Below are 25,285 nucleotides of genomic sequence, written 5' to 3' on the forward strand. Positions count from 1 at the left end.
CTTTATTCAAAAGGAAGACGTTCCGTGCGTCATACGTTATTTCTGCGTTATTGCACATGCGCAGTCCTTTCAGTTTCATGGTTCAATTCGATCAAGTGTCAACATGCACGCTCAATCGTATTAGAAGAGGAATAAACCACCCCCTTCAACCCGATCGAAATTTCATTCGGATCGAGCTCAATCGGATCGATTAAAGTGTATATATGAACGTTTTTCAATCCGATTACAAACTGATTATTTGGGTGCATGTATACGTAGCCAGTGAGATCAATAACATGCATTTATAAAATACATAAGGGGAGTTTTTCATTTATGCATGCTTTAAATAATAAATCATTTTTTGACAGACTCTCTGAACAAATCAAGTCACTAAAATAAACACCCAAATACTGAATATGAGTCTGATGAATCAAGTGACAGTATGATTTTTCACTTTGCACCTTCTCGTTTTAAAAAGCTGCGTTACTGGAAAAGTTCCACTACATTTAAGTGTTGTGACGTATGTGGTGTCCCATACTCTGAATTTGTGCTCTGCATTTATCTCATCATTTATCCCAAGTGTACACACAAAGCAGTGAGTAGTGAAGACACACACACACACACACACACACACACACCTGGAGCAGTGAGCAATTGGAGGTTTGGTGCCTCAAATCTCAGTTGTGGCATTCACTCCTCCCACCTATAATCCCTGCTGGAACTGATCCTCAAACCCATGTAACCCACCTTTGGGTTACAAGTTCAACTCTCTAACAATTAGGCCACGACTGCCCCAACTGCAAATAACTCTCACACTATTTAAAATGTAAAAGTTAGTAGCATCACTATTTTTACTTAGTTCCTCCCTAACACTGACTGTAACACATACCTTTGCACTCTTCAACAGTCACTGGATCATCAGAAGATGTCCAAGAAAGTTCCTCCCCCTGTGAAGAGACACAAAACCATCTGCCAGACATGGGATCCTTCTGGGCTGACAGGAACTCCCCTTTCTTTGTACAACTCCGTTTACTCTGCTGGCACTCAGTAAGACCTTAAGATATCAAAAGGACAAAAATGAAAACAAGACTTTAAACCATGAAAAAAAGAATTTGCCTCTGAAGCCTGTGATCTACATTTTGAAAGATCTGCCATGTATAACTGCAGCCATCTAGACCTGCTACTCTTGGCCTGTACTCACAGTGAGAAGCACTGAAGGCTCCCTGGGCCACAGTGGACGTTCCCGAGGGGCAGGGAGAACAGAAGGCCTGACCTTCTTCCACTTGAAATGTATCACGGGGACACAAAGTGCACACACCGCCACTAGAAAAAGAACCAGCTGGACACACCACTGCGTGTGAGAGAGGATAAAAACACAAACACACAGGGAACAGAGTGATTAAGTTTGGGTAATGGTGGTGTCAAGTGGGGGAAAAGAGGAGAAAGTTTGACAAATACAGAACAAGGATTAATAACAGAGGAGGAGGGAAAGTTGTATGCAGTTAGAAATCTTGCAAACACCTTAACAAGTACCTTTACACATTTTGCACACCACTTTTTTTTATTCCAGTAAGCTAAAATATGCATTGGTTATAGAAAACTTTATAGGTGCATATTCAGAAACACTAGTAAAGACATTTTGCTTTGTTGTACACAAGTACAGAAGCCAACCTACCACACCCGGTGGATTGTGGGAGCTGCTTATAGCCATCCGTGCAGCTAAATGAGGGAGGAATAGAAAGAGCGAGAGAACGCTCATAGAGGAAGATTGACCGGTATGACCCACTTTGGATTAACTCCTCCACGCCATTTAACAACCTCTCCTCGCTAAGTGCCACATCTGAAAAATAAACGCATGCATTTATTTCGAAAGAAAGCAGATGGAATAATAAACATTATTAATTCAGAGTAATGCCAGTGTGAAATTAAATGCATCTGATTTAAGATATCAAATATGGTTATGTGTACAGAAATGGACTAAATAAGGTGCAATAAAGCGGTTCACACCAATGTCATGGAGATCAGGGAGAGATGTTATTGGCAGGTCGGAGAGTCTGGCCCTAAAGGTGATGTGTGCAGTGACTTCCTTATCATTCAAACACTCAAGAGACACAGATGACTCGTCACAGACTGCAACAGAGCTGGTCTGGCCAGATGAGGTCAGCTAACACATATGAAGACACAAACAAGCAAGCAAATTAAACAGACATGCATTGATGCAACATATCAAGACATTTCAACTAAGAAAAAGCATATGTGAATAAAAGCCCTTGCTTTCTGAATGTCTTTTTAATAAAAGTGTTGTAATGCTGTCCTGCAAGCCAACAACATCTACATATTAAATATGACTCTTGCAGACTAATGACAATTTTTCCTCTTGTTTTTTTATCAATCTAAAATTATATTAGCGGGAAAATTGCTGTATTAATCCTGTACAGGGTTTTCAAATTGGGATTCAGTGATCCCTTACATAGCATCAAAAAGAACATGGTGAGAAAAAAAAAAAAAGATGGGAGTTTGCGTTCACACAGAAAAGTTTGTGTTCACTTGCAAAGGTTTTTACAAAATTACATTTTTAGGGCGGTCAAATCTAACTTAAGACATTAAATACATATTTTTAAGCAAATCATAAAAATAAAAATAAACATTTTATTCTATTAACAACCATGGTTTAAATTATTTTTACATATTACACATTTAAACACTTAATATTATACACATTTCTGGATAGATAAAAAGATATTAAAGATATAGGTATTGCCAACTAAATACAATATAAATATTTTAAGAATACATTGGAACAATTTGCTTTCTCTTTAGTAAAATGAAAAAAAATTAAAGCCCTTTATTTGATTTTAAAACATGTTGTCTTTATAATATTGTGCTGCTGCTTCTTTTTTCTTTCCTTCACAAAAGTTTTATTCATGGACATATGTAATAAAACTGGGAAAAATGTGGGAAGTGGATTCCTCACAAAGGAACCATTATGCACATCAAAACTGTGCATCAATACCCATCAAAAGAATCCTTGTAACTTAACAGACTGGACTGTACCTGTAGGCTGCAGAGGCCTGTAGCTCTCATGTCTCGCAGCAAAGCAGCCTGAAATTCAAAACTCTGGCTGTTGCAACTCTGCTGACCCTCAGCCAGGGACAGCTTCAGCTGTACGGACACCTGCACTGTCTGCAAACCCTGAGGCTCTGATGGACATCACAGACACTCAGTTGCTCAGTACAAACAGATAAAGAGTAATTAGAGCAATAAGATTTCATAGAAAGACAGATCTCTTAAGGACATACTGCAACAATCTGTGTGTGTTTCAACAGGTAAATAGGACTGTGTGTGTTTGTGTGTGTGTGTGTGTGTGTGTGTGTGGCCTTTACTTTGGCAGGCATAGGACTGTGGAGCATCATCAAGCCAGTTTTTCCCCTGGGGATCACACAGGAAGCTGGTGACAGGAAGGGTGTTGACATAACCTTGGTCACAGAACAGCTCACATCGCTGCGTCTGCTGACCCGCAACAATCACAGTGCTACACAGAACAGCACCATGGGAAATATCTTCAAATGGAAGGGGGCATTCAGGAACTGAAAAGAGAAACAAATAAGGGAAATCATGTTGCCACAAGCATATGGCACAACTTTAGATAAATGCAAAATGTGACCTAATTTACTTACTGTCGCAGGCTGGGGTTTGTCCTGTGCTGCGGTTGGTGAATGTCGCTGGCAGTTCCTTACCGCTTTGAGAAACACACCAACAGTAGGACAGGTCACACTGCAGGGGTGAGAATCTCTGCCCGTCCTGCACACACTGAGGCTCATAGCCCACACCGATCTCTCTATGCAATGCCAGAGTTTTCTGTAGAGAACACCAACCTGGACCTACAACACACAACATGGGTCTGACATGACAATTTTTTCAATGCCTCTCTTCTTTACATGGTACTGAATATTGATGCTGGAACAAAATTACTATCAACCATTCAGATATCTTCTGAGATCGGGCAAAAATTCTCAACTTTTGAATAATGTCCCCATGTGATGAGATTATCAGCGGTTCATTTATATTTACTAAAATTATCTTATTCTCACCAAGGCACTATTTATTCAATCAAAAATACAGTAAAAATAGTAATATTGTGATTTTTTTTTTACAAAATTTAATTACGGATTCCCATTTAAAAATACTTTTGGACAAGCTGAATTAAAATGTTATATGAATTCAAAAATAGCAGGGGCAGGGACAGGCTTGTGATCGATTGACAATATATTATTTGATCAAATGAGGTTGTTGATCCAAGAACATGCGGTAATAAATCACACTGTACAGATGAATGGTTGAAACAATTACATTGCAGTTCTCCAGAAGGACTGGTGATGGCAGGTTGGATGACTTGTCCGGTTATAGGACTTACGCACAACCCCTGTAAACGGACAGTACCGGGTTTTTGGAGTACCGAAAACTCACCGTCCTACAGATATGCATGCAAACACACAACGAGACAGACAAATATGAAATTTAAACCTTCAGTGGTTACCATAGCATGTCTTTTGTATGTACAATACAATCCAAATAGTGCAGAAAGAAAGCCTCACCTCCTCACATGATGGGCTGTATGTGTAAGTGATATTAGAGCTTGTTTGCGTCCAATCAGAGAGCAGGAAGTTACTTTGAATCCTTTGGCACATAGTTTGACCTGGGGGACCATTTTATTTTTACAAATCAGCTTACATATTTATTCACAATCAAGAAGTTAAAACACAAACAACAGAACAAGCAGTAAGAATAACTACCGTATTTTCCGGACTATAAGTCGCACATAGTTTTTTCATAGTTTGACTGGTCCTGCGACTTACAGTCAGGTGCGACTTATTTATCAAAATTAATTTGACATGGCTCAAGAGAAATGAACCGAGAGAAAACATTACCGTCTACAGCCACGAGGGGGCGCTCTATGCTGCTCACTTCTCATGTAGTCTACACTGAAAACATAGAGCACCCTCTTGTGGCTGTAGACGGTAATCTTTTCTTTTGGTTCTTGGTTCTAAAGAAATGTGACTTATAGTCCAGTGCGACTTATATATGTTTTTTTCCTCATCATGGCGTATTTTTGGACTGATGTGACTTATACTTAGGTGCAACTTATAGTCCAAAAAATACGGTACTTTGATTATTAAAATGTTTAGAGATACTCTCACACTGCCGAGAGGGTGCAGAACGAAACATCAGAGAGTCAGTGATGTATCTTCCCTCCTCATCAACACACCAGCAGTAACCTGTGATATCAAACAGAGCGAAAACAAACTTAGGAGAAAATTAACTGCAAATACATTTTGTGATGTCACGAAGATTCATTTTAAAGAAATTAATACTGTTCTTCAGCCACAATGCAGTAAATTAAAATATTACCAAAATATACACCACCATTCAAAAACTTGTCATCAGTAAGATTATTATTTATAAGAAATGTATGATTTTATTCAGCAAGGATGCAATGAATCAAAGGTGACAGTGAAGGCTTACAGATTGTTTAAAAAATAAAAGAAAACGTATGTTCTTTCTACAAAGAATTAATCACAGTTTCCGCTAAAATATTAAGCAGCACAACTGTTGCACAATTGTTTTCAAAATTTTCTTGGGCAGCATGATTTCTGAAGAGACATATGACACAGAAGACTGAAGTAATGACTGCTGTAAATTCAGCTTGGCCATCACAGGAGTAATTTACATTTACTGTAAGTGCAGTTTGTGTTAAGCCTTTCACATGAAATATTGTGATCATGATCAAATAGTATAGTCTCACCTGTGCTTTGGTAGCACTGATTGGGCAGCCACTGACCATAAGCATCACACTGTGGGATGTAAGGCTGGTATCCCAGGATTAAACTCTGTCTGTCTTTGTCATCGGCCATCAGTCTGCTCTGCCAGTAGAAATGTAGGGCTGTCGTGAAGTGAAAACAAATTAAGTCTTAGTGAAGGCATTCAGATTTTGTCTCAGACTTTTGAACACTGCTATACTTCTGAATTTTTTTATTTTGAGACCGATTAAACAATAGACTGTACTGGAATGAGCTGCGAGTCTCAGCGCAGAGTTGGTGTTGCTCAGCAGAGTCTGAGTGACGGGGATCTTTGAGGTGCGCATCTGCTCCAGCTCCTCAGGGCTCAGATAGACACTCTCAGCCAGGAGAAAACCATAACCCACAGGCACATGAGAGTCGTTTGAAGCGGAGATGAGCTCTTCAGCCTGCTTCAGGAACTCAGAGACCTGGTTTTGAACCATAGAGCATGGACCTGGACCTGAAGAGACACACAAAAGAGATCTTAGGAAGATGATTTAAATAAATTCTAAAAAAATATATTTGAAAAGATGTTGCAGATTTGATAGTAATGGGACTACATACACAAATTGCTATAGTGTATAACTCACATTTGGGGATTTGTCCAACAGGAGCCTTGCTATCTGCTAGCATGTCTCCTTGAGGGTTAACGCACCAGCACTGACGCAGGTGAAAGCTCCCAAGAGGAAGACTGAAATCTGATAGTGGGCCTGGATAACCGGCATCCTCTCCTCTGATCAGTCTCCATAATGATAACGGATTCAGAAAAACTGATGGTCCATAAATGGCCTTGCTGTTCCCATCTAAAATGTCAGATGGAACATCAGAGAACTTCCCAAATCTTGCCAAGATGGGGAACACGCGGTGTTGCCCAGCTTTGAACAATTCAGATACAAAGACTCTGAATGAAGCCATTGCTTCTGTGTTTCTTGCAAAGGCTCGCAGAATTCCCAGAACTTCTGAAACTGGCAAGTCTTGTCCGGAATTTATGATCCGAACCCACTCACGGTAGAACTCAGTTGCTTGTTCTGGAGGTCCATCACACTGGATCTGATGCCAGCTGCCATCACTGGCACAACGAGGGATGTACACTTCAGAAAGCTGGGTTATAGAAGATGTATCAGAGAAAACAGAGTGGACTGTGGACAAGAATTGTTGGGTCGCTGTTGCCTGGCAGCTTGTTGGACCTAAAGAGGAATATTAATAAAACATGATATACAATGAGTATATGACTTAACTTAATCATTTAAATCATAACAAAACATATAAAAAAGTCATAATCTAACTTTTACATTTCAGACTTGAATAATCACAGTTAATAGGATTACATTCTGCATTTCCGGTTTCTGTAGTTGCTCATTATAGAAATAAGAAAAAAACAATATAATAAAGCCTTTATAATGCATAATTGATATGTTTGGCCAGTTGTTTATTACATATGTGCCAGATCACTGAATTAAATGCATGAATACAGGAATGATCTTCTGTAATTAATAATTTGTGTTTAGCATTAAGACTCACATTGAACAGAGCTTCCTGAACTCTGAATGCTGAGTTTTGTTCCAGAACGGTCCACGCAGAAACAACTTTTGCCAAGGCACTGAAGTGCAACATAAGCACCATCAGTCTCACATTTAGGAATGAAGACCTCAGATCCTGCAGAACTGCTGGCTTTGACTGCAATCGCCATCTGACGTTCTTTCTCACACTGGGATGAGCATCTCGGTCTGGACCCAGTGATCCGAGAACCTGTTATTTCCAGACCGCGAGAGTCCACACACCAACACTCTGAGTCCTGGCATTGAACTTCCTGGTACCGTCCATCCTCTAAGCACTGGGGCACATACAGAGTTGAGGTTGAAGTCACAGACTTGCAAACATCTGATTTCTGAAAAATGGCATGAAACAGTTGACCCAACTGGCTGCTTTCTTTTGCCTTCAACTGTTTGATTGCTTCTCGAAGGACAGTTAGAAATTGCTCATTCTCAAGAGCCATTGAAACAAGTTTAATCATATCTTGATTGTTTTTCAGGTTCACCGAACGACCAAATGCATCAGAAATCTCTTGGTCTAGTTTAAGACTGGCAGAGTCATCTGTAACTGTCTTGGCCAACTGCATCAAGTCGGTCACAGCTTGCATCAGACCAACTTGCCTGAAAACTTGACTGAAATTCAAAGTACCACTGTTTCCAACAGTGCTGCTGAAGTTGAAATTGCCAGCGTTCTTTAGGAATTTTCCTCCAAAGAGATTCTCCTGGAGTCTCTTGGGATTTGTGGTATGAGCAAGAGCTTTCAGGGCAAGAGCCCCAGAGGGAAACATCCCTTGGAGGACCTCTGATAAGATGTCTCCGACCTTTGGACGCTCCAACTCTGGCAACGACTGAAGAAGACCAGAGTTTGCCAAAAGCTCCTGGAATTCAGGACTGCAAGTACCAGGGAAAGAGAGGGTGTCTTTGGAAATGGAGAACAAGTCTCCAGCTGGGCCATAAAAAAGCCTGGAGAGGGCTTGTCTCCTCTCAGACAGACAGTCCTTCACTCCCGTGCCTAAACAAACAAGAACCACAACATTAGTCAGTGCACAAACTCCATTCTGAACCACTCAGACAAGCTTAAGATCACAATGACTAAAGAATAAATTGCACAGTTAAAAGCACCATGAACATGATTAGTTTGCAATATGTTCAAAGATATATTTCAATGTACTTTCTAACTACTTGGATATTACTTCTGTTACTGATTAATATCAGTCATATCAGATTTGCTGTTACCAAACATGCTGAAGAGGCATCATGGAACATAATGAAAATTCAATTAAATACACACAAAGGCCAAACTCACTACAATTTGGGACTCCATACTGGCGTGTGCCAAAGATCTCTTTGCCATCGGCATCCACACACCAACACTGTCCACCTAACTGACACTGGGTTGAAACATATGCTCCGTTATCAGTGCAGGAGGGTACAAAGCCATTGCCTGCCCGAGTAGCTGCGGCCCGTTCACTCTCACATGGGGTGGGACCTTTGAGAAGAACAAAAGTTGGGTCAGCACCTATATCATTGTACGGATGTATCAAGTAAATGCTGGAGCATAGATTTTAGTCCTGCACTGCAACAACAACTTCTATTTTTTTTCCCAAATTCTATCTTTACATGTACAGGAAACAATTATTTATTAGTACATATTAGGTGGTGGATGAGGAGATAGCAAAATATAAATACAAATTTTATATGTATATATTTATTTAGTATTTTTTTTCCCCAGGCAAATTAAGGGAAAACTATGTTTAAAATTATTTGAGAAAAATAAACTTAATGCATCTTAAATGTATTTGAAAACCAAAATGTATATTCTTAGGAATACTTAGAAATTTTAACCGGAAAACAAGGCAAAAACAATGATTTGCAGTATATGACATCATTATAGTGGCTTGCTTTTCATTGAAATGCTGCATACATCTAAATCTCCCGCTCACGGCCAGCTGGACCGCAAGGTAGCGACGCTGTAGGATCCTGTACATGTTTGACTGCGCAAATGTACTTCCTGCAGTCTGGTCTGAAAACGCTGTGTCGTACACCTCATCCAACAGCAACTCCACACCTACACAGACCAAACTCAAAACAATTCATTTTTTTAACAGCACACAAAATGTCACAACTTGAACAGGGAAAACTAACGACAACTCAAACAGATGTTCAGTGTTCTGCAAGGGCAAAAAAGGGAACAGTTTGCAATGGTGATAGTTTATGGTTCACTCTTTGCAGTGTTTAAACCTACAAGCTTTTAGGTCCCGTTCTTTAACCTGAATGTAACTGAATAGGTGTGTATCACCTGTGCTGGGCATCTCTCTTCCACGACTGTCTGCACAGAAACAATAACTAGAAAGATCTGGGTAGGCCTTCCTGAAAGCACTGAATGTCTGGAAAACCTCTGGGTCTCTGTTAAAGTAAAAGAAATTTCAATTAAATGCAGATCAGGAAAAACCGTTGTACATGCTTCTTCTTTCAGACACAATACTGCTATCTGGTGGTTAATTATGTACTGCTTGGACTGCTATTCCAGATACAGAATTGTAGCGTAAGGTTTTGGAAGAGAATCTCTATTAATTCATTTAATATATTGAACTTTAAATGAGAAAATAACCTTTATTTAGCAATTTTCAGTTTTCCTATTACAGAATAATATACACTACCTTTAAAAAGTTTTGGGTCAGTAATTTCTTTATGTGTGTGTGTGTGTGTGTGTATATATATATATATAAAATTTCTTTATGTGTGTGTGTGTGTGTGTGTGTGTGTGTGTGTGTGTATATATATATATATATATATATACACACACACACACACACACACACACATACATACATACATACATATATATATATATATATATATATATAAAATAATATTTTAATTTGGCAAAGACACGTTCAAATGATAAAAAGGCAATAAAGACATTTAAAATTTAATAGAAGCTTTTTATATGCTGTACTTTTGAACTTTCCATTCAAAAGAATCCTGAAAAAAAAAAAATTATATATATATCACATCACAGTAATAAATTACATTTTAAAATATATTCTGCAATATTAAATCATAATAATATTTCACAAAGTAGCAGTTGTACTGTAGTTTGGCTCAAATTAAATTTTACCAACCTCTAACTTTTGAACAGCAAACCCCATGTCTCACCTGTTAAATGTGTGTAAGAGATCAAATATCATTCTGTCAGTAGTGTTGACAAGCTTGCACTGCACAGGTAAGAAGCCCCCATCATCTGAGCACTGAGGGGGAGAGGGTTCTCCGATTCCATGAAGGAGTCGCCGCTGTCTCACCTCACAAGTACCAGGACCTGAGGTCAAGGGTTAAGACGCATAATACAGCAGAGCAGAATATCTATTTCTGTGTCATCCAGAAATCTAAGATTCATAGCTATTAAAACAAATCTAAGCAGGTATGCTTCTTGCTTTTTCAGAGACCAGTGCATCCAGGGAATCAAATTAATACTACACTTAGTAAATGCACTTACACTTTGAGGGGTTTCCGTTTTGCCTGGTTCCATAGATCTCCATACCTTCTTGGTCCACGCACCAGCACTGTCCACGGGATGCATCACACTGCACCGGCTCGAACTCACCGGAGTCCAGACATGCTGGCACCAGGGTGATGCCTTCAGTTTGCAGAGCCTGCTGTCTCTGGAGCTGGCATGAGGTTAAACCTATAGAGAAGGGACAGGATGCGTTTCACTGATCAAAAATGTTAGTAAAGCAACTTTTTGTAATGCTGGACACGTTGAATTTTTAAAGTTGAAATTTGAAGAATGAATTACAATGAACCGTGGATGCATTTTGTCGACTCCCAGGTATCTCGAGTCCTTCTGCATTCACACACCAACACTCCCTGCCTCCATGATTACACTGAACATGCCTACAAGGATGCCATTATTATTATAACATACCATGATGCATTTATGTAATTTCATATACAATATTGGTCAAGTTAATGCACCTAAAGCGGCCGTCCTCAGAGCACTGGGGTATGTGCTCATGTCCCTGTGCTGAGCTGACAGCCCTGAGCTGCTCACATTGACTCAGACTCTCTGTCTCCAGCTGGTACTCTGAGGAGAAGAAACAGGTGGATGAGTTTTACAAACCGGAGAAGCCTAAACCTATATAGAATTAGAATAAACAAAGCTGTTACGAATAGACCGGACACTCACCGGAAATCTTTCCACACGTCAGCGTGAAGATGCTAAGCAGCGTTAAGGTAACACAAAGGAGCTTCATCTCTTCCATATTCTGCATCTTCTCTAGGATGCAAGAACTCTCCTAGTGACTGTTACAAGACTGCAGTGTCTTTATACCATATCCAAGATGTGCATTGTCATACCTGTTCAGCATTTTGCCATTTTACGGATTTAACTATCAAAACACAAACCTCTCCAGCCTGGTTAGAGTACCTGGTAGTGAACAAGAACATTTAGGACCTTGTAAAGAGAGCAGCCAAGCTTGAACTTTTGAGAGTGCTTCTTTAAGAAGAACCAGCAACGTCAGACATCTGAAAAGCACTTTCAATTAAGCTGTGGGAAGTAACTTCTCTTATTTGGTTACCCCAATACTTTTATAAAGAGGAAAATACCTTTTTAACATTTAAAACCTAAAACTTCCTAAATGAACATTATTGCATAAAGGAAGTGTAAACAATGACTATACACCAAAAATGTTGAGAATATTTTTTAATGAAGTTGTACATACAGATAATTACATCAGATCTTTAAATAAAAGCTTTAAATGTACAGCTGGTATTTCTCATCTAAAAGAAACTTCAAGTTTTAAATCTAAATTCTAAAACACTCTTTGTACAGATTAATAGAAATTGAGATTAAACAGGCATTTTCAAGTATTATCCTCTTATGCCTTAGTTTTTCATTGTTTTTCCTTACAGTTATAAAAACTGTTCATACATTTAAAAAAAATGACCTGAACTAAATTGATTTTTTTAATGCATTTACATCCATCTCAGGATTAGCTTACTTCACGGCAGCAACTCTCAAAGTATCAACGTGATAAACAGACCTTAGTGAGAAGAGTCACCTCTTTCTGGACATCCTGGATTAAGTTAGAGTAGTTTGTTTTCATGTGAATCGCTACAGTATCCATCAAGACTGTAGAGAAGTGAGTATTAGACAAGTTGATGTGTGAAAACTGTCTGGGTGGTGGTCTAATGAGCTTGTTGGCATTGTGAACCTTTAGTGCCAGTGTATCAGACTGCAAATAAGACCAATCCTGGCTTAAAATGCAAAATCCATTTCAAAAACGTATAAAAATCTGTGCATGTCTGAGAAAAAAAAAAAAAAAAGAGCAGTTTTTTTTTCTTGGCACGTTAGGGTAAATTTTTAAGTGACAAAAAACGTTATAACCAAATTTTGTTTCCTCGAACACTAATGAACTCTTAAACATTCTGCTATCAGTGACCCACTTCAGTCAAGTTAAAAAATGTCCTTAAGCTCGCAGAGTGGAAATACAGACTCGATTTGCTTTGGGGGTCTAACTGAACTTAATAAAAAATAAAATAAAAAATAAAAAAAAAATTCAATTAGTTAAAACCTAAATTTATGTGTGGTGTTAACCTCTTCAGGGTTTTTTTTTTTTAAATAGATAATCTCTTATTTTAACATTAGAATTATTCTGCTATAGTGAGCTCTTCCTGTTTTGGAAAGTAAAATCTTCTTTAAGCAGATACGTTTTGACTCCGCATGAATGCATTGACCTCTTCCTGTTTCACACATTAAGTGTGCATTTTCCTCATGTCATACTTGGTGATGGCCAATGTTTTACTTCACAAAGGGCACATCTGCTGAACAGGAGAATCATGTAGAATAAACCTTCTCACACACGGAGAAACAAGAGGTTGTGTTAGAAGCTCAGAACACACACTGTAATGTTTGTATCACACAGAGCAGAGGGTGCTCATCTGTTGCACTTTCCCCAGGTCTGTCAGAAGCTGTTTGATGCGGCACTTGACCTGTGGCAGTCGGGCCAGGGGATCAGGGGGCTCCAATTCTCCTGTGAAGTCCAACCAACTCTCGAGCACTTCATACAGATAGGGAGAAAAAGAATGAAACCTTTACAAAATATCAAAAATAGATATCTCTGCTTGGATTATTTTTTTAATGGAAAAAGCAAGCAAAATGTTTCTGGTTAAATCTTCACAAAGGATAAAATCATTAGCCATCACAAATCATAAGCAAGTCTTTTAACTTCAACTCAAGCTCATGACGGCATTCTTCTGTGGCACCACAGAAAAGAATTCAACCAGCCCTGGTCATGTGGCACTTCCCATATTTCTCCCGCTTACCATCAAGCTCTTTCTCAATAAGGTCCATACGGCCAGACAGCTGGTTCTGAACATCCTCTATGTGTGTAAGCAGGTTCATCTGCCACTGCAGACAGTTCCTGGCCTGCTCCTTGGAGCCCAGACTGCTGTCATTCACACAGCCAGTCAGAGCAATGGCATTGCTCACCTGCACAAACCACAAACAGCACAGATTGCAAACTCCATCTCCCATTCAGATCTGAGATTTAACTGTCCCTTGGTTACCTCTTCCTCCTTTCGGTAAAACTGAGTGGCTGTTTGCATTCCCTGCTCATCCCTTGTGTGTTCGAGGCCTGTACCGGGAGGTTTCTGGTAGCTGTGTTCGCTGGTTATATAAGTTTCAGGGCTTGAGTTCAGGTTGAGGTGCTCTTTAAAATGTAGGCAGTCTGGAACACCACCCATAGGCTGGTCCTCATCAGAGTTCACCCAAGACCGGGCCCACAAGTGCAAACTTGGGTTATGTTTGTTCCTGAGAAAATGTTAAAAGCATATTATTGTTCCTGGATCTTTTCTTCTTCAGTAATATATCAGATGATCAATTTAGAACCTGACAGCTTTGGGAAACAGGCCTAAAACCTCAACTCAACCAATCCACAACCATTGTTACACAAATAAAATTCACTTCAAAATTGGCTAGGCAGTATGGCCAGAAATATTATAATTTTATCCCCGTTATGCAATATCAATATTCATCTCAATATTAAATTTACTCATTCTCATTAATTAGTTAGACCTTGAGAATGAATGTAAAAATAACCTGAAAAAATCCATTCGATTTTCTCCCTCAAAGGTTCTTATTAAAATAAATGTATTTTATTTTATGGTTTAAAGTTTTGTTTAATACAAAAATACTGATAATTGTTGGATAAAAAAAAAAATCTTGGTTGAATAATATTCATTAAAAAAAATAGTAATATTAAGAACATCTTGGTATACAATAGTAATATACTGTATTTTTATGTTCCCGTGCTTTTATTTTGTGAGTTTGTCATGAAGATTTTGAACTTTCAGTGTGAATTTATAGGTTTTCTCAGATGAAATGGTGAAAAAGCTTGTGAAGTGAACACTGAGTAAAGATTAAGTTCATGTGGATTGTTCTAATATACTGAGATGTCAGATGCTTGAAACACTGAGTGTTATGTGTGTTTGCACTGACTGGCTGTTGCCGTGTTTATTTCTGTTGTTATAGGATGTTCGACAAATCCTTATGGAGTAAAAATGTCCACATCTTCTCATTACTAACATACATTTTATAACACCCTAGCTTAACCCATCTTTGACAATTCCTTTGGAAAAAAATTATAATAGGGAGTATCTTTCTTTTTTTCAACAATGTCACCTAATTTAAATAATTTGGTAGGTTGAGGAAAGGCAAAGCATCTCTTACTGTAAAATATCCATCTTCAGCTGAAGGCCATGGAGCAAATTTTTAACACTGTAAACATCAGCCAGCAGCTGGTGAGTGGACACGATCTTCTTGGCATTCTGATGCGAGTAGTTCTCTGTGAGGAAGGACAGGCCATACATGTGGCCCTTCTGTAGCCACTCTTTATCATGGCGGTATTTAGCACTCCACCTCTGACCTGAAAAAGAAAAATAGTTTAGTAACAACCCTGGAGCAATTTCAGTTTTATATTTACATAAACTTCATTTCCATTTCAGAAACAGACATTTGACATCTTTAGTAAGCTGGATAAAGTTTTGTTGCAAAGTAGTTACCTGGAGGGTCTCTGCAGATGTAACATATGTAGTGATCGGGGATGCTGTCCTCCAAAAGCCCCATACACACACTGTGCTGCCAACACATACAATCCTCACACTGTACAGAGAGAGATATGTTATCAGAAAACTACCTATTCTATTCAGACAACAGATTCAAAACAAAGACACCATAAATCAGCACATCTAAGATGCTTCTTGCATAAAACATTGTATTTACAGACAGAATATAAACTACTTTCAAAGCTTAACGGCTGGCATTTACTAAGAGTGATCTACCTGAATCATAAAGCCGTTTTCTTCATCCATCTCACAGATGCAGCGAACAATTTCATCGCCACCGTCATCATCCTCATACTGGAAGTCCTCCATAGTGATCGAGTCTAGATCCTGGTTATACTCATCTCCACTGAACAGCAAACTCTCAGTGGTCGAGTCTTCCAGAAAGTCGATGTCAGATAGGTCTGAGATAGGAAAAGGAAGTAGGACAAGAAATGAGGCTCAACATCACAGCACATCACTGATACCACATTCATGTTGACTTCTATCTATTAGGTACAGAACATCAAATTTAGTGGCTGGAAGCTACAGCTGAAATGATAACATTATTGGAAAGTAGCTACGAAATTCTGCAAATCAATGAGAGGACTTACTCTCCCCGGAGAGGTCGACGGACAGTATGGCACGAGGGTATTGGAAGGTGCTGTGCTTGAAGGCACTAGAGGAAGAACGATGTAACGGGGAAGACAGTCTATCCAAATAAGCCAACGACATCTCATCCAGGTCTGCATAACCTTTGCACAAAGGTGACAACAATATGATCCTCTCGTTTCATAGGGGAACATGTACAGGCAACTCATTATGAACTGAAACAGATGCCTAAAGTGGAATGTGGCACTTTAAGACTTTAAGTTTAAATTAAAACATTTTAAAAGACATCGTAGGTGTTTAAGATTTTAAGTACTCCTATAACTTGTAAGTAAAAAGACCTCTGAAACTTAGGCAACCTCAAAATCTTACAGTGCAGCTTTGATTTCTTCTTCTTTTTTTTCTTTTTCTTCTGTTTAATTCGGAAAAGGTCCTTCTCTTTCCTTCTGTCTTTATCCCTCTTTTTCACTACAAGCAGAGAAAGAAATACAAGATATGATGAGAAACTCTTGGTTTAAAAATGTGAAATTGAGATGAAAAAAAAAAAGTTCAGTAAACTCACCAAACAACTGACATTTATCCTCCAGTTTGAATTTCCTCTCTGTCTTTATACAAAGCCCTGAAGACAAAATAAACATCCATAAGATAAAAGGTCAAATAAGAGGGAGAAAAAAGGAACTCCATCCATCATCTTTACAATCTGAAGAAATAGCTCACCATCTAGGTGCTTATCCTTCTTGATAATCTTATCATGGAGATGATCAAACGTGGGAGGTGGTAGGGATATCTCTGTACTGTCTGAACTTACAGAGGCAGAAGAACGTTTCTTCTTACAGAACTTAGGAGGCCTCACACAGCCAGAACTGTCCATTTGAAGCATGAAGCCCTGAGAGGACAGCGCTAAGCCCCCAAACAGAAAAACAGAATTCAGTTAAACTGTGTAACTGTTAATTTATTAGCCATTTATCTAAAAGGACCCCGGCAAATAACAACCTACAGGAAGAAGTAGAGACGGTCCTGCGTCTCTTGTTATCTGGCATATCAGACAAGGTGCTCGTAGGCATGGAAGCAGACGTGGCCCTGGAGCGGCCAACCCTCTCTGGAGAGCAGATTTCACTGTCCATTTCTTTCTCAGTGTTATGATAGTACTTCAGGTGATAGTCCAGAAGCTTTGCCTTCCGGAATGCTTTAGAGCAGCCAGGGACTTTACACTTAAATTTATTATGGTCCAAGTCTATTAAAGACTCATTGGGAGCAGTGGGATCATCAGACTTTTTGGTGTTAATAACTGAAAAGGAAGGGGAAAGCCTTTTTTTACACACTACTATATATTAAAATAAGTAAAGTAATTCTATATATATATATATATATATATATATATATATATATATATATATAAATGGACTTTGACATTATTAAATTTAAGTAAGTGGAAGAGAGGTGAAAATCCATACTTGGCTCTCTGGCGTGTTTGTTGGCTTTAGGAGTCCTGGAAGGAACTTTCTGACCTGGAGCTGAACATAAAATGAGAAGATAATATACAGTACTTACATATCACTAAAGCACAGCAGCCAAACCATAACAATCATTACCATTACACAGTCTACTTTTGATATTTTTCATATATCCTGACATGTGACTTTGCGGTTTACTATAGCAATGCCACAAAGTGTCCTTCAAAAGGTTCAAGTGTCATGGAGAAACATAATAAAGGCATTCAATCCTATGCTTGCATGACCAACCTACCAGTCACTACAGAGGCCGAGTTCCCTTCAAGAGTTGTTTGATTACTGGACAACACCTCAGTCATCTTGTCCTTCTCAGTGACAGGTGACTCAGCAATGATAGTGGGAGGAGCTGTGGATGGGCTTCCTGAAGCTGGCTTTTGAGAAGGAGCTTCCGTTTTAACTGCAGTGCTGCTGTCTTCACCTAAAAAAAATAATGATAATAATAATTAACACACACGATTTATACAGATCAGGTATTGATAATCATGCAATTTCAAGACACAATATTCTAAAGTGGTGCTACCGGCATGCATGTACACTACCTTTCAAAAGTATCATGATTATGATTTAAAAGGTCAAATCATAAGGACCCCAAACCTTTGAACAGTAATTTTAGAGTGCTTTACAATGGTATAAGCTCTGCTTATGCAAGTTTGTCTCTCTCACCAGCTTTTTGAGAGTCATCTGGAGGAGGGTGAGTGCTTGAGTCCCTCATGTGTGGTGAAGAGGGATACGACTGGTCAGAGCTGGTTGCGAGACGCTGAGATCGTCTCCTTTTCTGGGGGGAATTGGTAGGGGCTATGCAGAAACAGACACACATATTATTTTCACATCCATTTAATTTGAAATATCAAGTTTGTTGTAACTGCTGAGAGTTGACAATCTATAAACACTACCTACCAGTGTGTGTGCTGTCTGGGGGTGTGTGTGCAGAACTGGGTGAAGGACTGGGTTCGGGGACTGCGGTTGTGTTCTGATTGCTAGTGGTGGACTCTCCCGAGTCATGTTTGACTCTTCTTGAGCGAGACTTGCACAGAGATGAGCTAGAGGGGGGTGCTGGAGTTTTTTGACAACTGACGGACTGGGATCTCTCATCATCAGGACTAGTCTCTGCACCTGACACTTTCTGATGGGTGGAGAAGCAAACATGACACAATGGGTCTATGAAAGCGATCATCCTGTTGATAACAGTACGTCAGTTTCATCTATACCTGCTGTGATGTCACTGGAAGCTCTTTTGACTCAGCTTTGCATTCAGACTCAGAGTCAGCACATCCTTGATGGTTAGATAGGAAAATCAGACACAAAACATCATAGCCATTACGCACTGCAGAATTAATGTCACGGTTTATTTCAAAAATATAGAGCCCATGATGAATCTGACTATTAAAGATTAATTCAGAAGAGTGGATCTCAAAATTTTTGACTCTAAGGCCCTCATTGTACAATATTTTAAGGACCCATGACATTTACCTGCCCCCTTGTTGAGACGCGTCCTTTTACTGCTGCACAAGTTGCCTTGTCTTTTGCTCCTCCTCTTTGCTGTAGCTGGTTCAAGCTCCTCAGAAGCTGGCTTACTGTCCTCCTCTTCTGAGTCCAGTTCTGCTGCATAAAGCAAGAAACGGACACATGTGGATGCTCAATATGAACAAAGTGCTGATTTAAGATCAGTCTCCATTCAAATGACAAAGGTTTATGAAAAACATAACTGAACACAGATCGGTAGGCAAGAACTTCACTGTAAAACATCCAGAAATTCAATGGGCAAGAAAAGAGAACCAATCATATACCAAGTTTTTCTGATTGGCTATCATCATCATCTTCCTCATCGTCAAGCTCTTCATCTGACTGCTGTTCCCTCCTGTCTTCTCGGTCTTTGTTGCTGTTGGCGCTGGTACGTGGTCTGTTCCCTCCTTTATTCTTGGCTGCAGCTGAAGCAGCCTTCACCAGAGCGATCCAGTCCTGCTTGAACACAAACCAATACACTATCAGTCACATCTGACGGAGACCGGTCACAAACACACCTCTGACCATGGCTAACATGCAAAAACAAACAGACAAAAAAACGTAAAGCTATTAATAAAGTACTAAAGGTAACTGAGGAGGTAGAATAAAGCGATTTGTGGACCAGCTGCTTGTGTCTTCAAATAATATTCAGGATTGAGCCCTGCATTTTACCTTCTGAAAGAGAGGAAGAGGTAAAGGACAATACTATAGAGGGCCACACTGAAATACACAATTATATATAAAACATGCTGAAAAATAATCAAGCTGTGAAAAACAAATCTATTAAATATCAGGAGAATAACTGTTAAAAAAAAGGAACTGATGAGGACTAAATAAAGTCACTTTAATAAACTTACTTGTCCTTTTGCATCTTCTGGCATGGACTTGATATGGATTCTTTTCACGCAGCGAATGACTCCATCATAAAATTGTACAGTGTAAGTGCCTAAAGTACCAAAAAAACAAAACAAAAAAAACACAGCAAATACATTAGAATCTTTAGATTTTATTCAAATTTTTTTTTTTACGTTTGTTTAGCCTAGAGATGCATTTGGCTAAATCCTATACATTCAAAAATAGCATTTGAGAACACTTTTTCTTATGCAAAGAAAAACAGACTCACTTTAACAATGATAATCACACTTAAGGTTTTTTTTTTTTGCACGCTGACAGAAAAATTATGTTTCCTGAAGGATGAGCAAGGTGGTCTTACCTTCCTTGTTGATGCTTTCAATCTTGGCAGGGTAGTAGCGGCAATCTGTCCATCGGGCAAGCACCTCCTCACCATCTCTCAATTCCTAAAGATAAAATAAAAACAAAATAAACATGCAATTAATTAGTCAAAAAAAACTCTGACTACTTCAGCCAAGCCTGTTTTGAAGATATGGGATGTTCTGTGATAGTTAAAGTGAATTGTTAGAGCAGAATAAACTGTGATGAACACACCACAAACCTCTGATAATTTCATGAAGCACTTGCCAAGCTGATTATAGTAGTTTAACATCCACACAGATACGTTGAAATACTAGTTTAAATTAAATTCAAGAAAACCACAGAAGCCTAAATTGTATTTATAGATTCTTAAATATATTTTATCTACTATATTTCTATACATCAGAAAGGAAAGCTTTCTTTAAACATACTACAGTTCAAAAGTGTGGGGTCACTATTTTTTTTAATTTTTCTATTCAACAAAGTATCCTGAAAGAACATGCCACTGTCTCCACAAAACTATTATGCATCAATACAGTTTTCAACAATGATATTAATAATAAGGGCTTCCTAAGCAGCTTTTACAATTTGAAATATTAAAATAGAAAAGTTGATTTTGAATTGTAAAAACGTTTCACAATATTACCGGTATTCCTGTTTTTTTTTGACTGAATAATAGATGAACCATGAGAGCGTTCATACAAAATCTTACCAAAACGTAACTTTTGTACAATAGTTTAAGTGTAACAACACCTCTATAGATACATATAAAAAGGTTTTGGCTATGTAGATGGAGGAAAACCCCAAACAATGATGGGACAAGCAGTTTGAGAGAGACAGATCAAGGAAGACGGGCAATTGAGGTATGTACTTGTCTCTGCTGGGGTAAGTCTTTTTGGTCCTCTGTGCTCTCTGTACTTCCAGGAAGCTCACGGAGACGAGATGCTCTCATCTCGCCGAGTCTCTCCTGGCAGAAACGTTTATAAGACAAAAATTAATCAATCATTCATCTCATTAAAGAATGAGATTTTCTTTTATTTCATTTCATTTGAGTGGCTGAAAACATCAATAAAGTTTATTTTAGCAGCTTCATTCGACATACAGTGGGTATAGAAAAGATACACCCCCCTTTAAAATGATCATGTTTTCAAAATGTATTTTCTGACATGCTGGCGTTATATCTTTCACTTAGATGTTATAAGTTGCACTGAATGAATACAGCTGGGTAAAACAAAAACTGTGCCCTTCTTCATTTCAGGCTGTAAAGCAACCAAATGTGATTATTTAAAGGGGGTGATTCTTTTCTATACCTGGTGTATATACTCTAACAGCCAACAAAGTTTCCTGCATTACTCATGCATTTCATGACATCCTAGATATTTCAGACCATAAGCATGTCTGAAAAGAGAAAATACTGCAAACCTCCTCTTCTTTGAGACCCTCTTTGTGGAGTGGCGGTCTTTCTAATGGCCGAAGTCTGTTGCTGTCCCAGAGAATCCATTCGTCGTACCGATGGCTCCAACGGTCAAAATGTACAAGCATCTTTCCTTCATCGTAATCAATCTTCTCGATACGTGAAGGGTACCTGCAAAGCAACCACTCACCATGGATCAAGGATATATGAATAACAACAAAAAACACAAACCACACGTTTAATAATGGCCCATTAAACAAACTATTCGTAAAGAAAGTGACACAGACTAATGTTTAAGTGTAACTCTTAATTGTTTTAGATGAGACTAAATTAATCAAGTGAGTATTTGCAAACTGTAACAATTTTATAACACATGGGATTTTAATATTTTAGATGCCCCAAATATAATGATCCATATATGCAACCACCCTAAAAAAAAAAAAAAGCATTTTCATTTTCACTCATTTCCTACAAAATTCCATACACTTAATTTAATGTTTATTAAAAAATGTTTTATTACATTTTCAGTTTTTCTTACAAAAATGTCACACTCCCCCAAGCACTCCCTTGAAGCCACAGTGCGGACCACAATTTAAAACAAGTAGCGGTGATTGTATTGCATTTTTAAATGATCCTACAAAATTAATTCATACCATTTTTGCAGGTAGTCCTGGGCCTCGATCCTGGCGCCAACCTCAAAAGTGATCCCTGGTCGATTTGGAGGTTTCTTGCTCATTTTGAGTATAGTCTTACCAGGTCTTTCTCGAGACACAAATGCTCTCCCGTCCTGTGGATGGACCTATAAACGTAAAGAAATAATCTCTGATCTATATTGCATGGACAAACGCTTAACATGTTATTAATACCAAATTTATATTAAAAAGGACAAACATTTGACTATTTAATCCTGAATTGCATTTGCATAGCTGGTATTTGTAAATGCACCAATACACATGCACGATTTCATTCAAGCAGACTCAGGAACATATGCTCAACTATTTTACCAGCTTGCAGAATCTACCCTAAACCAGGCCTTTCACCAACCTACTGTATTCTGATACCCTCCAATCAGGGACACCAAGATATTTTCCTAAATTTACACACGCTGACGTGTCACGAAGTAGCACTATTACATGCAAACAACAGAAATCAAGTAGATACATCAACGTTTACGGAAAGGCGTTCATAGAGGACAGTGGCTAACTGAGCTAACCAGCTACTTCACTTATGACAGACTAGCGCACAAATTAAATCGCTATGACAAAAACTGGTTATACTGTAAAGAAAACTTAACCTTCTAAAGAACCCAGATGCAAATTAAATAGTGAAAACACATAAACATATAAAGAGAGGGTAACTTAGCTGACTGTTTTCAGTGGATTATCACAACATTAGCTTGCTAATGCTAGATACTGGCTAACGAGTTTCTCAAATTTCATGCAGTATAAATACGATTGTCAAGTCTTTTCTTAAAAGGCAACTAAACTCGTGAGAATAAACATTACATCTCGTGATTTTAAAAATGAAACTTCAAGTCAAACCTCTCATTGTCCAGTTAGCACAGCACATCAGAGCTAGCCAAGCAGCTAATGCTGTACCAGCTGACTAGCTAAACCGTTCCGAGGGGATAAAACTATGTGCAAAAAAAGAGAGAGAAAAAAACAAACAGATGACAGGCAAGTTTTTATCTTTGTTAAAACGACTCGAAGAATGACAGTTGCTTTCTGATGACCGCTATGGCTATACGCGTGACATATAGATTTACCTTTGCAAATTCATTGAGAGAATGACAATTAATTCCTATAGTGTATTGTATTCACTCTAGCTCTGTTACTTTTACCCAAACTGGACGTGCACGCGCACGCACGCGACGCACAAAATGCCTGAAGGCACGAGCGCTGCAGACGGACACGTGACCTTTTATCAGACGCTTTGTGTCTTGTTTGTTTTGTTTGCCTCTGCTATGGTGCGAAATGTCGTATTTGTGTTAAATCCTCTGTTTTGCGACTGTGCAATTCCTTTAAATCAAAGTATTCGGATAAATTATAAGTTTACATGAATTGGTCAAAATGTCCAAGGGCTAAACATAAACATGTCTCTCTTATTCAGAAAATGCAATTGTTTTTAATCAAAAACAGTTTTCATTGTGCTCTCTTTTCTTTTGTCCATATTTGAAACAAAATCTTAACTATATACACATCTATACAAGTTAATGTTTTTAAATTAATGTAGTTAAAATATATAATATACTGTATTTATTCTATATTAATGACAAATCTTTTTATGCTTTAAAAAACATATTATAAGTCATTTATAGATTCTATAAAAGTATATAAAAGTACTTGCCACAGGTTTAAATAATGTTGAAATAGTTTTATGAGATAGCATTCTGTTAAATGGAATGATTCTGTTTATTTCCCTTAATAACACATTAGCTGAAGCATCATCGTCCTGAAGGACATCTTTTCTGAAGGAGGGCATCTTCTCCCTTCTTACACTTTAAATATTGCACAGCCTTTCCCATTTTGCATTTAAGACTCATGGATTAAACTGAAGGACACACGAACCTCTGTCACCATCTGCAGCTCAGCAGCTTTATTTGTTCATTTATATATTTATTTAATCGTGATGATGATAAACCTGTTTGAAACTTTAAGATATATTGTTTTCCACAATAAAATGTCAAAACATGACGGAGGCTACAGTAAAATAAAACATTTAAAGATTATAATGTATCACTTTTTACATTTTTTCAAATTGTTCAATTTCAAGTTGATAACAAAAAAAATTGAAGTAAAACTCTTTTCATGAAACATGAACATTTACACTGTAGCAAATTTAATCATCCAACATCCTGTTGACTGCATTATGGCAGTTATTAAAAGTTTGGATGATAAATTCTGTTCACAGAAAGCAAAAGGCATGGCATTACAAGTGAGGTAAGGATAATTATTAGGCGCTGTATATTTAAAAATAGCCAGCTTCTTTGGCAAACTTATTTGACTGTTTACACAAACTCCATCTACCATCATTCAGATATTTTACTTTCAGCACAGCACATCACTTCTAGATAAAATCTCTTTTTCTTTTTCTTTTTATATTCAATGCACATTTCTTAATATTAAGCCTAAAATGTGTTTTAATGTCACTATTGATGAAGATTGTATGATCTTTGAATAATATCGGTCTTAAAATGCAAGATATGTGAAGTGTACCTGAAGTATACTTGCAATAGCTCCACTTAAGCAAAATCAAATATACATCAGTATATCTTTATTTGGACTTCAGAACTACTTTCGCACAATTTAAGTGCATTAAGTACTAAATTATTTGTTCCAGTTTAGCAGACTTTAAGTATACCAGTTTCATATGCTAAAAGTACAATTGTTTACATAAGTACATACAAAATGTAAATCTATTTGTAGTATAATTAGCATGAAATAAATGCACTTCAAATATATTTAAGTATATTTAGGGTTAATACATTGAAACACAATCATACATTTAAAAGATATTTAAGAAACACAACAGTGTAACAATTAAGAATGCATTATTACATTTATTATTATTATTATTTAAAGTATTAAA

General features: G+C 37.9%; 2 protein-coding genes across 7 annotated transcripts in view; both read right to left on the minus strand.

Annotated features, from left to right (window-relative positions):
* The window catches only part of tg (thyroglobulin), a 28,093-nt gene extending 16,401 nt beyond the window's left edge, over window positions 1–11,692 (minus strand). For all 3 annotated transcript variants that reach the window (XM_026264461.1, XM_026264460.1, XM_026264459.1), the window contains exons 1-22: window positions 11,535–11,692; window positions 11,324–11,432; window positions 11,145–11,242; window positions 10,845–11,033; window positions 10,508–10,667; window positions 9,648–9,754; window positions 9,273–9,416; window positions 8,655–8,837; window positions 7,338–8,360; window positions 6,407–7,003; window positions 6,043–6,276; window positions 5,783–5,920; window positions 5,178–5,255; window positions 4,575–4,675; window positions 4,330–4,450; window positions 3,657–3,860; window positions 3,363–3,566; window positions 3,034–3,179; window positions 1,987–2,143; window positions 1,655–1,819; window positions 1,181–1,330; window positions 869–1,033 (exon numbers count right to left, since the gene is read on the minus strand). In XM_026264461.1, coding sequence (XP_026120246.1) covers window positions 869–1,033; window positions 1,181–1,330; window positions 1,655–1,819; window positions 1,987–2,143; window positions 3,034–3,179; window positions 3,363–3,566; window positions 3,657–3,860; window positions 4,330–4,450; window positions 4,575–4,675; window positions 5,178–5,255; window positions 5,783–5,920; window positions 6,043–6,276; window positions 6,407–7,003; window positions 7,338–8,360; window positions 8,655–8,837; window positions 9,273–9,416; window positions 9,648–9,754; window positions 10,508–10,667; window positions 10,845–11,033; window positions 11,145–11,242; window positions 11,324–11,432; window positions 11,535–11,619 — 4,558 coding nt within the window. In that variant the 5' untranslated portion in view covers window positions 11,620–11,692. The remainder of the gene's footprint in view (window positions 1–868; window positions 1,034–1,180; window positions 1,331–1,654; window positions 1,820–1,986; window positions 2,144–3,033; window positions 3,180–3,362; window positions 3,567–3,656; window positions 3,861–4,329; window positions 4,451–4,574; window positions 4,676–5,177; window positions 5,256–5,782; window positions 5,921–6,042; window positions 6,277–6,406; window positions 7,004–7,337; window positions 8,361–8,654; window positions 8,838–9,272; window positions 9,417–9,647; window positions 9,755–10,507; window positions 10,668–10,844; window positions 11,034–11,144; window positions 11,243–11,323; window positions 11,433–11,534) is intronic.
* Window positions 11,693–12,035: 343 nt separating this feature from the next.
* Window positions 12,036–23,570, minus strand: LOC113099587 (PHD finger protein 20-like protein 1). 4 transcript variants are annotated; one of them, XM_026264450.1, is made up of 25 exons: window positions 23,463–23,570; window positions 23,239–23,330; window positions 22,351–22,496; window positions 21,706–21,868; window positions 21,155–21,250; window positions 20,285–20,369; window positions 19,929–20,017; window positions 19,356–19,530; window positions 19,039–19,167; window positions 18,777–18,841; window positions 18,466–18,691; window positions 18,232–18,363; window positions 17,804–17,986; window positions 17,512–17,571; window positions 17,055–17,345; window positions 16,775–16,957; window positions 16,620–16,676; window positions 16,430–16,525; window positions 16,063–16,203; window positions 15,689–15,873; window positions 15,410–15,509; window positions 15,078–15,273; window positions 13,916–14,159; window positions 13,673–13,838; window positions 12,036–13,407 (listed from the first exon to the last, which is right to left on the minus strand). In XM_026264450.1, the coding sequence occupies exons 3-25, from the start codon at window positions 22,431–22,433 to the stop codon at window positions 13,265–13,267; spliced, it is 3,288 nt and encodes a 1,095-aa protein (XP_026120235.1). In that variant the 5' UTR covers window positions 22,434–22,496; window positions 23,239–23,330; window positions 23,463–23,570; the 3' UTR covers window positions 12,036–13,264. The 4 variants fall into 4 exon arrangements, with proteins under 4 accessions (XP_026120235.1, XP_026120234.1, XP_026120232.1 ...); XM_026264449.1 differs by having other exon boundaries at window positions 19,039–19,170; window positions 19,356–19,527; window positions 23,463–23,569; XM_026264447.1 differs by having other exon boundaries at window positions 19,039–19,170; window positions 23,463–23,569.
* Window positions 23,571–25,285: the final 1,715 nt, after the last annotated feature.

Source organism: Carassius auratus, unplaced genomic scaffold (assembly GCF_003368295.1).
Source record: "Carassius auratus strain Wakin unplaced genomic scaffold, ASM336829v1 scaf_tig00216980, whole genome shotgun sequence".
Classification (NCBI taxonomy): domain Eukaryota; kingdom Metazoa; phylum Chordata; class Actinopteri; order Cypriniformes; family Cyprinidae; genus Carassius; species Carassius auratus.

Bases quoted from the DNA above. Each gene is read 5' to 3' on its own strand.
- LOC113099587 (XM_026264447.1), bottom strand. From the start codon at position 22,433: ATGAGCAAGAAACCTCCAAATCGACCAGGGATCACTTTTGAGGTTGGC. The intron at 20,018-20,284 runs GTAAGACCACCT...TTGGTACTTTAG, and splicing joins TGAAAGCATCAACAAGGAAG to GCACTTACACTGTACAATTT. The intron at 17,987-18,231 runs GTGAGAGAGACA...TATTTTTTTTAG, and splicing joins AGATGACTCTCAAAAAGCTG to GTGAAGACAGCAGCACTGCA.